This window comes from Sebastes fasciatus, chromosome 1 (assembly GCF_043250625.1).
Source record: "Sebastes fasciatus isolate fSebFas1 chromosome 1, fSebFas1.pri, whole genome shotgun sequence".
In the NCBI taxonomy this organism is placed as follows: Eukaryota; Metazoa; Chordata; class Actinopteri; order Perciformes; family Sebastidae; genus Sebastes; species Sebastes fasciatus.
In genome coordinates, this window is record NC_133795.1 from 2,156,955 (window position 1) to 2,167,386 (window position 10,432).

Consider the following 10,432-nt stretch of genomic DNA (forward strand, 5'->3'; position numbering starts at 1 on the left):
TGGCAGAAATGCCGACATCTTTTCCTGGCGACTGGGCTGCATACTGAGAAGGGAAATGAGGGCAGACATCAACACTTCATGGAACAACTTTATTGAAAAGCTTTAAATGTAAGTCTTGTAGTTGGAGGTCGACTGTGGTGACATGACAGCGTTGGTTCGGGCCGGCTGACTGGGAGCGAGTCTCGTTGCTGGCATCCGGATGACATCACCGATACGAGACACACTCCTGATTGCCAGTACGGCCGAGGTAAGAGAGCAGAACACACTTCCCACCATCAACCAGTAGGAGAGCCCGAACTCAAACGTTATCCCCGGCATCCCCAGTGTCGCCTGTTAGAGAGGAAGATGCAAAAATAATGAAGTAAGGCCATTATTTCTTCCTCTGAATATGCCTAAAAGGCATGAAAACTTTCTACCTGTGATTTATCCCCCTTCTCTCTCTTATTAGAAATTCACTAAGAAAAAAATGGATACTGCAATTTCAAAAGTACGTCTACCTTGATTTGTAAAAATTCTTTAAGGAACACCATTAAACCTGTGCTGCAGGCGTGTCTCCTCTCCCTCTCTGAGACCTTTTTCTTTTTTTTATGAATCCAGCTGCCTGCCATCTACATTAGTTAGCAGAGTGTCTAACTGTTCCGCAGCTCTTTCAGCTTATTTTAGCTCGACATGGCAGGTTTTATCTCTGAGCTGGGCATCAAGCTTTGGTTTCTGCTCGCCAGAAAAACACATTGTGACTGACAACACACAGCAGATATTCAGAGGCAGAGGAACGATAAACAGGAAATAAAAGGGGTTTATTGTTATCAAAATTGTTGCCAGGTAATTAATATGCCCACAACAAGCTCTTGATAACGAGCATCTTGAGAGGAAAATAAATGGGATTTAATTGATTTGCAATGCTGATACCATTAGATGAGTCAGTGCAGTGAACATATTGAAATATTCAAGATGCTTATCTAAAGAGTGTGGTACAGAAAAGGTAATGGCTGCTACACAGGAAATTAAGATGTTGGATCATATTCTGACGATATCAGCAGACAAATTCTGAATGGGAGCCAATTTAGATTTTGGTTACATAGACTGTGAATAAGAAGTGGACTTAGTCATCGTGATGTCATATACTGGTTTGTAGACTGCTGTTCTGAAGCGAGTTCGGCATTTTGGACGTCGTCATCTTGGTTTTTTGCAACCAGAAGTGACACGAGAGAAAGAAAGTAGGGCTGAATGCTGAATAAGACATTTTTATACGACCAAAAAGGTTATAATTAACTTCATGAACTGAAACACACTCTAAAAGGGTTAAAGTTGTAAGACGAAAACACGGACAACTCCCAGACCGGACAACGCCGTGGTAGCGACCTGTCAATCACAAGGTAGCCCCGCCCTAAAGCATCCCCTGCTTTATGGTCTATCTGACTCTAAATGGGACCATAATTACCTCCGCCAAGGCCGAAGGCCTAGGAAGGAAGTTATGTTTTCACCGGCGTTGGTTGGTTTGTTTGTTTGTTTGTCCGTTTGCAGGATTACTACAAAAGTCCGCCATGGATTTGAATGAAATGTTTTGTAGCGGTGGGGTGTGGCACAATGAACAATACATTAGATTTTGGCGGCGATCCGAATCATGGTCCGGATTCAGGACTTTTTTTAAGATCAGCCAGAACATTAAGACCTCTGGGTATAACACATGCACAGTGTTGATAACGCATGACCCCGCCTCCTTCCTTCAGAGAGAGAGACAGAGAGAGAGCGGAGGGTGGGGGGAAACAACTGTAGAATCTGCGTTTTTTCACATTAAACTCGGTGAAATCAGTGTGACACCTACTTCTTGTCTGTATCTGGTGTAAGTGTCCACCCCGTACCACAGCAGGCCAGCTGCACCACACACACCTAAAGAGAGATACGCTCATTTGAAACCAATAGATACGAGTCAGAAGTTCAACATTACAACTGTCGCTGCGTGAAGTGTAAATAACTTTAATAGTGTGGAAATGTGTCTGAACCAAGAGAATGATATGAATCTGAAGTAGTCGCCCACTGAGCAGAAACCACAGACCAGACAAACTGCTTCTGGCTGGATCTGATTAAGGCTTGTTTTGTTGAGAGTGAGGAGCTGCAGCTACAGACCTCCACACAGACAGAGGGCACCAGAGACCTGCAGCAGCCGGACCTGAACCGGCACACTGTGGACCAACGTAGTCCCCCTCAGGCCCGGTATCATGATCAGGACGGAGACCACAGACAGAACAAACGTCCCCACCAACGCTGTTCTCATAGCCAACACATCAGCTGTGGGAAGGAGAGACAAGCAACATACACCAGACTGAAAGTTTGTACATTACAGTTCATTCTCTTTTTATCCAAATATGGAAGCCCTGAGAGGCAAGTAAGAGAAAACAATTATGGTGATCCATTTTCTAAGTCTGATTTAAATTGTTTTCTCTCCTGTGTTTATGACAGAGCGATTTAAGAACAGGTGGAAAGAAAGGTTTTGCCACGATAATCTCTCTAAGTCACCCTGCCTCTTTCCTTCTGCCTGCAGAGGGACAGAGAGAGCGCGGGGTGGAGGTAGGGGGGGGGGGATATACCTTTAGATTCGGTGTTTTTTCACGTTAAACTCAGTGAAATTACAGTTGAGTTGGACCAAAGCACACTTGGTGATTGTTGGAAAGAGTAACGATGACGGTTTAGGTGAGTTTTATTTTGTTTCTGTCCAGTTTGAATGAAGTTTTTACGATGCTCCGCTACGTACAGCTGATCTCAACATAAACAAAAAATGCACGTGGATGATGGCGCAAGCTGCACGGAGAGGGGGGGGGCAATCGTACTCGGGCACCTTGGCGGAGGTCTGCGCTCTCCGAGTGCCATTCTGGTTTGTTGATGTAATACTCATTTTGGCGACTATAGGCACCACTACCCCATGTTCTAAATAGGACTAAACGCATTCATATGTTCTTCCAGGTGAGTCACAATTCTCTCAGTGAAATATGATGAGTTTATCAGAAGAACTAAGCAGAACTCTGATTTAATGAAATTACATGTTATAAAAAACTGCGTGGACGTGCCGACTGGCGCTGTTTTGGGATGTTAAACAGTAACGTTACACATTTTACTTTAGTTAAGAGTTGTTACATATCAGCCGAAATGAAAAGTCTTTCTTTAGGAGTCATACAAAGTCATACATTGTGATTTAGGAGTAACATCTGTGTAACGGAGGAACCCAGATCTGTTAAATTGAGCAATATGTTAATGGAGTCTGGCGGTCACTGGACTCCCAACAACTCCAGTGTGTATTTGTGACGTTATCGGTTGCATGTGAGGCGTTTCAGGGCAGAGATCCGTTCACACTGATGTCAGATATGGGTCACTTCAAACATGAATGTGAACGGTGTAGGCCAGGGGTCAGCAACCTTTACTATCAAAAGAGCCATTTACGGCAAAAAAAATAAGAAAAAAAAATCTGTCTGGAGCCGCAAAACATTTGAGCATTGTGATGAAGGTAACACAGTTTATAGTCTAAGTATATAGTATATAAGTCTAATGCAGTGAGGGCCAAAGAGACAATGTACTACGGAGTATTAGGACCACATTGAGGGAAGAAACATCTGAGATTTACAGAATAAAGTCGGATTATTACGAGAATAAAGACATAACTTTAGAATATTATGACTTAATTCTTTAAATCTTAGATTTATGTTTTTTTCCCTCGATGTGGCCCTAATACTCCGTCGTACCGTCGTACCATAGACCTACAACAATGATAAATCAAAATGAAAATGTAAACAAAAAGCAGTTATTCATTTCCATTTTTAAAACTCCACAGGGAGCCACTGGAGAGGAGCTAAAGAGACGCAGGCTGCTGACTCCTGGTTTAGGCAGAAAGATCGAGCACTAAGCCCTGTGATGTGACCGTAGCCTTAGACACCTGTGCGGTGATATTTGAGGGAGGGAGTGGATGTGTCGTTGTACCTGGCAGGTGCTCCATGTAAGACACGGACACGTCACACGTCCTCAGGCCCACCAGGATGTCATGAACACACTCCCCCCACAGGCCTCGACAACGGGAGCTCAGACCCACCGAGGTCAGCTGATCTTTAGCCCCTTGCTGGACCGGGACACACATTAAAATGAAGGGTCTGAATGATAACATGGGCGTTATGATTACAGTCAGAGAAGCTAATCTAAACTGTAAGTGGTAAAATAAGGCATGTGAAATCTTAAAACATGAATAAATGTGTCTCCAAAATACACCCTTTAGACGAGTGGCTGTCTGCTTTGTGGTATCCACACACTAAAGCTCAGAGATCACCCACCAGAGCATCACTGCAGTCAGATAAACTACACAGTACTGCAGCCTAGTGGTAACTCTACACTCCTTCTTCATACGAGGATTAGCAGTGAGATGTTGTGTGTGTGTGAGTGAGTGAGTGCAGACATGTTCCTCCATCCTCCTACCCTCCAACAGTCGTGTCCAGCAGCAGCGATGAGCAGCAGCAGGCTCGTCAGCGCTACCAGCAGCCCCAGGACCTCTGTCTGTCCTCTGCTCATCCTGTCCTTTCAGTCAGCTGGTGGAACAATTAACAACAACTTCCATCATGAAAATATCAGACGTGTGAACAAGTGAAGCCGATTTCCAGACAGTGATGGACAAGCATGGCCGGCCCGGCGATGTCAACAAAGCATGAAGTAGCTTGTGCATAAATAAATACATTTTAAATTTTTTTTAAAAAATGTAAAAATTTTTTTTAAAATAAATACAAAAATATGTGCAAAAAATAAATAAATGCAAAATGAATAAAAAAATAAGTCCAAAAATAAATAAATACCATTAATTAATTGATAAAATGTAACATAAATCAATATTTCTGTTTTAATTTGCTTCTTTATTTATTTATCTTTGTATTAATTCCTTTATTTATTTTTTCTTTTGTTTAATTTTCCCTTAATTTTCCATTTATTTATGTGTTTATTTTTATTGATTTTTGCTACATTTAATGACATGTTTATTTATGTATCGAGTCATTTATTTATCTATTAGTTTATTTTTACTTGAGGGGGAACTGGAGAGTGGCCACACAGCCAGCACGTTGATGGCAACAAAGCACGGAGAAGCTCGTGCAGATATAAATAAATAAATAAATACATTTAAAAATAAATATAAAATAAATGAAAACATAAGTGCAAAAAAACAATAAATGTAAAATAAGTGAATAAATAAAATAATAAATGAAAAACAAATAAATACATTTAAAAATAAATAAAAATAAATACATAAATAAATAAAAGGAAAAATTAAACAGAACAGTGAAAAAATAAGGGAATTAATACAAAGATAAATAAATAAAGAAGAAAATGAAAACAGATACAGTATCAAGTAATTTTTTCAGTAAATCATTTTATACTGTTACTCAAATAGTTATTTTTTTTATGACTACTTTCTACTTGAGTACTTTTTTGGTGAAGAACTTTTTTTTTTGCGACCCTACCTACCTCTGTTTATTTCCAAAAAATGTCAAACCAACACTTAAATCACTTAAGTCTTACAAGTGTATTGTATTTTTTTTTCATGTAAAATCTTAATCTAAATGAATAACTATAGATGTCAATAAATGTAATGCAGTCAAAGTAGAATTGTAAAGTAGCATTATATGGAAATACAATTAATGTGTGCAGGCTTTTAACACCAAAAATGATGGCGAGATTTAGAATTATTATTTTTGCTAATGTTCATTTTTTCAAAGTATAACCCACCTGCATGTGGATGGATACAGATTTGTGGATGAGAAAGGAAATTTACTCCTCGAGAGGAAGTGAAAAAAAAAGTCTGTTATACAACTCAGATTTAATGTTTAAAAAAGAAGACAACTTCCATAACTTTAAGATGGTCACTGTACTTCTTAAACATTTGAAGGCAGTATTTTCTAAGAAGTTACATTATCTTTTAATGAGGAAAATGTTAAAAATTATCTCCTCGTGTGGTGAAACTCTTTAAATATCTTGAAAAATAATAATCTTGCAGCTGTCACGAGGGGGTAATGAACAGCGCTGTGGAACTGTTGAAAAAAAAAAATAACACACTTACCTCTTAGAAAATGTTTTATTTCAAGGACTGACTCTCAAAGTGGATCCGTTCAGCTCCCAAAAAGAGAGGAACGTGGGAGAGATTTGGTGCAAAAAGCAGCTTCAGATGAGTGTGTGTCTTTGGCCTTGATCATTCCCAAATGAAGTGCTGTGTTACTGGGGTTTGGCAAAGGGCTGGAATTAAGAATATAAACACATTAACCACGCATGACCTTCAGAGCTGCACTACCACTTTCCATTTTGCTCCCTCTCTCTGGTTATCCTTTGACAAGTCTCAACTTTGACTTAAAAGACAAAGAAAACTGCAGTAAATCATCTGAAGACATTTTCTGCCATTTAAGGCGGCTCAGATGTGGTGAGAAGATACTGCATGTTGAGATGACAAGATAAAAAAGGAGACATTTAAACGCATCACAGAGAGACAAAGAGATAGACGAGAGAGACACAGAGAGAGTGAGAGAGTGAGAGAGAGAGAAGCCATATTGAGATGTTTAGGTGGATTCTTATTGTGGAGTGAAAATGCCAGCAGGCTCAGAGCCAGCCTCCTGCGAGCTGAAGAGGGCAGTGTTAGTCTTCCTACTGCGCCGCACCTCACTGGGAAGACTGGAGTTGTTAACCAAAAAAAAAAAAAAGCTCATATCCATAATTACTTTCAGTGATGTATACTGAATCCAGAAAGCTCTCTGCATATTAATATTGAGCGTTAATAGGTTTCACAATAATTAAAAGTGATTTTTTTTTTTTTTTTTTTTGAATTTACAAAGATTAGTTCAGGTCTTATAAATAAATGTGCTTTAATAAAAATAGAAGGATTTGGTTGCAGGAGTTTCTGCTGGGCCAGTCATTAGTAATGGAGTTGAACACAGAGTGTGTGTGTGTGTGTGTGTGTGTGTGTGTGTGTGTGTGTTTGTGTGGTATGCAAGATTAAGTAGTCATTTGTGTGTGTGCTTGTGAATATTGGCAGTTTTGTCTTTGCATATGTGTGAATATCAGTGTGATTTTGTGAATATTAGCAGGTGTTTGCGTGGCACATGTCATCGTTCAGGTGCATGATTTGTTGTTTCTATACTCGCTCCATCCCATCTTCTCTCCGCGTTACTCCACTCCTCCATCTCCTCCTAACAAAAATGGGCTTAAAGGCTCATAATCACCTATCGATTCTCCATCATCATTACCACCACAGTTAGCTCTGTGTATGAATGAAGCCTCGTCTGAATGGGAGGCCGAGGAGGCGAAGCTGCACGGGACCAATCGCACACCCCGCCTCTGATCCGAACAAGGTCAGAGGAAATCGATCCCCTTTGATCGGAGACTTGCTAAAGAGAAACAACAATTTCCACAGGCGCTGCCAGCCAGAGCAGAGCAACACAGTCTGGAGGTTCTCCTCCGGCCAAACGTCTGCGTCCAGAGAGCGTCTGCCGGTAAAAGACCACACATCAAAATCAGGTTGTCCTTTCATGAAGCTGTCTGGTTTTATAGTTACTGGTAGGTGGAGTTTGTTGCCTTTGGATGTTGGCAGACTAACTGTTTCCCCTACTTTCAGTCTTTATGCTAAGCTAAGATAACTGCAGCTTCATATTTAATGGACGGACATGAGAGTGGTTTCATTTTTCTAATTTCATGTCAAAGTTTTGCTTTAAAGCCACGATGTGTTGACTCAGCACGTTCACAGAAAAGGCCTATGAGTGACACGATAATGCACAAGGCATTTAGCGTGCAATAAGACACCGTTCGTAGCTAAACCTACGAAAAGTAATGCACTGTAATTTGTGTGTATTTCACGTAATCGTAAACCAGGAAATATAAAGAGTGGCGAACGCCACATAGGGAGGAGGTCGGGGTGGATGGATGAATGGGCGGGTCAAAAAACGCAGGACTTTAGTCCAGGATACAGTTGTTCATGTCCGTGTGAAACCAGAAGTCAACGTTGACTTATTTGTCACGTAACTGACGTACTGAAGTAATGCTACTTCCGGAGTTATTGTAACCCAAACCACGCTCTGTTCCTAAGCCTAAGTAAATATTTTTCTTGCCTAAACCCGGGGAAGTTGTTTCTTGTGAAGACAGAAGTTTATTTTTAAAGGACCGTATGCATGTAACAAACGGAAATTGACACGTGTTGTTGGACATTCTTAGGAAAATTAATGAAAAAGGAGGACTAACTTTTTTGTAAGATATCATACGAACCGTCGTATGAGAATACGTTCAATGAGAATGCCTGTTTTGCTTGTGGCGTGTCATTTGTATGCCATTTACTCTGTACTGACTACAGTGTAAACGCATCCGTGTAAGCATGCTACGCTCAGAGCTGGTGACGTGGAATAAAAAGTGAAAAAGACTGCTTATGGCGAGTGGGGAGGTGGATGGGTCCAACAAACACAGGACTTTCAAACAGGAGACGGGTTGTTTGAGACCATTGTTTTGTAAGTTATGTTAGTGACATTTGTGATGTGTTTTCCGTACTTCTGTTACGTTGATTACGTACTTATTTTTCTTAGTTTACGGACTTATTTTAAGCCCAACCATGATGTTTTCCCTAAACCTAACTATGTGGTTTTGTTGCCTAAACCTAACTGCCGACTGTAGTTTTGTTACGAGGCGTACAAATGATTCGGATAATGTGTCCTAATGACACGCGGAATATCCATGTAATGTTGTCCTATTTATACGACTTCCTGTGAGATCGGGTTGGTTGACTTCTTATGTGATCATAGCAACATTTAATATAGTCTTATGGAATATTGTTGAAAAATGGTAAAAACATATGTGTTGCTTTTCCTTGTCAGTGTCCCTGCAGTCTTTCTTTATTACCAGGGACTTTAATGTCAACAGAAAATACTAAAGACATTTGTTGGCTACATTTATGATAACTGATCTGTCAAAGCTACCGCCAAAAAGGCGATTAGGCATTGAGAGCCTACAGTTTATTTTCAGGGCTGTGGCTGACGTAACTGTATTTGTAAACAGCACAATATTGTTTTAGACCTAATTATAATTTGATTTACAGTTAACTATATTTTATATACAGTGCTGTGTTATAGACTATTTGAGTTATACAGTAATTTAATTTGTACAGTCATTTGGAAAGCGTTTGAAACAGCTTCACTGTATTTTGAAACAGTCAATAACACTTCAATAAAAAGCGAAGCTGTTCGTTTCATTAATTTATATTTATGTGATAAATATACAAATGAAAATTAGATAATAATCATGCGCTAATAGTGATCAATTTGACCCGGACAGACGTGATCACTATGTTTCCACTGTATAAATAAACTGTTTCTACATCAGAGCATCTCATCCCCAGACTGAGTATCAGAAATATAAGTGAAATATTAAAGTAATCAGCAGCTCCATCCATCCAGTCCAACTCAAGTTTGGACAGTAAAACCTAATTCCTCGACCCAGAGGAGAGTAAAATAATGAAGTTTCTCCAGCACTCACATTTCAAACAGGGATGTGATGCTGCTGCTCGCGGCAGCATCACAAATAAAAAGCCATCTCTGCATCTGTCCTCTTGTCTCACTGATCTTTGAAGTCTTTCCATCGAGAGACGACAGCACTGAAAATTCAGGCCTGTTTTTCTTTTTCTTTCTTTCTTTCTTTCTTTCTCTTTCTTTCTTTCTTTCTTTCTATTCTCCTGTTTTTGCTTTGAGACTTTCCCTGAGATCTAATTTCCTCTCATCTAATTTTTTGTTTCTAGATGGCTGAAGGCAGAGCGGTGCCAACCATGCTACACTGCACCTACGTATACAATCCAAAACAGCCCCGAGGATTTGGGAATAATTATCTAAATTTGCCTCCACTTGTCATGCTGGATCACAGACGAGGCCTTTCTCTATTCCACCAGCCCGGTCTCACCTAAAAGGCGTATGAATGGCACAGTCATTTTGTGTACAATAACAACGGCGTTCTTGCTTTTGGCGTTTCTAATTCACTTAAGTCTGTACTGCAATGTGAATACTTCCACATGAATACGCTACGCTCAGAGTGACGTAGAATAAAAGGAGAGAGAGACTGCTTACCGTGAATGGGTCAAACCATAGACTGTATATAAAGAAAAGTGAAACCAAAACATCTCCATCGCCCCCCGGTGGCTGGCTGCAGTAAAGGTCATAAAGCCTGCCCCCTCCATGTTAGCGGATGGAACATGAGCCACGCTACAATGTCAAAATACATTTTCCCCAAAGATGGTTTCTGTCATTTTAGGTAGTTCTTATCACGCTGATGTTCGTTCAAGTGTTCATTTTTCTGATAAGTTTGGTTTTAATTAGTTATTTGATGCTATAAAAAGGGCAAGACGTCATGATTGACAGCTGCTCTGAGTGAAATAGTTGCAGCCGGAGGCTCG

At 40.1% G+C, this 10,432-nt stretch overlaps 1 protein-coding gene across 1 annotated transcript; it reads right to left on the reverse strand.

The window, feature by feature from the left end:
* Nucleotides 1–102: 102 nt before the first annotated feature.
* LOC141776696 (claudin-16-like) lies at nt 103–6,252 on the reverse strand. Its single transcript, XM_074650455.1, has 6 exons — nt 6,083–6,252; nt 4,456–4,565; nt 3,970–4,105; nt 2,128–2,289; nt 1,826–1,890; nt 103–330 (listed from the first exon to the last, which is right to left on the reverse strand). Exons 2-6 carry the CDS (start codon nt 4,546–4,548, stop codon nt 103–105), a joined length of 684 nt encoding a protein of 227 aa, XP_074506556.1. The 5' UTR covers nt 4,549–4,565; nt 6,083–6,252.
* Nucleotides 6,253–10,432: the final 4,180 nt, after the last annotated feature.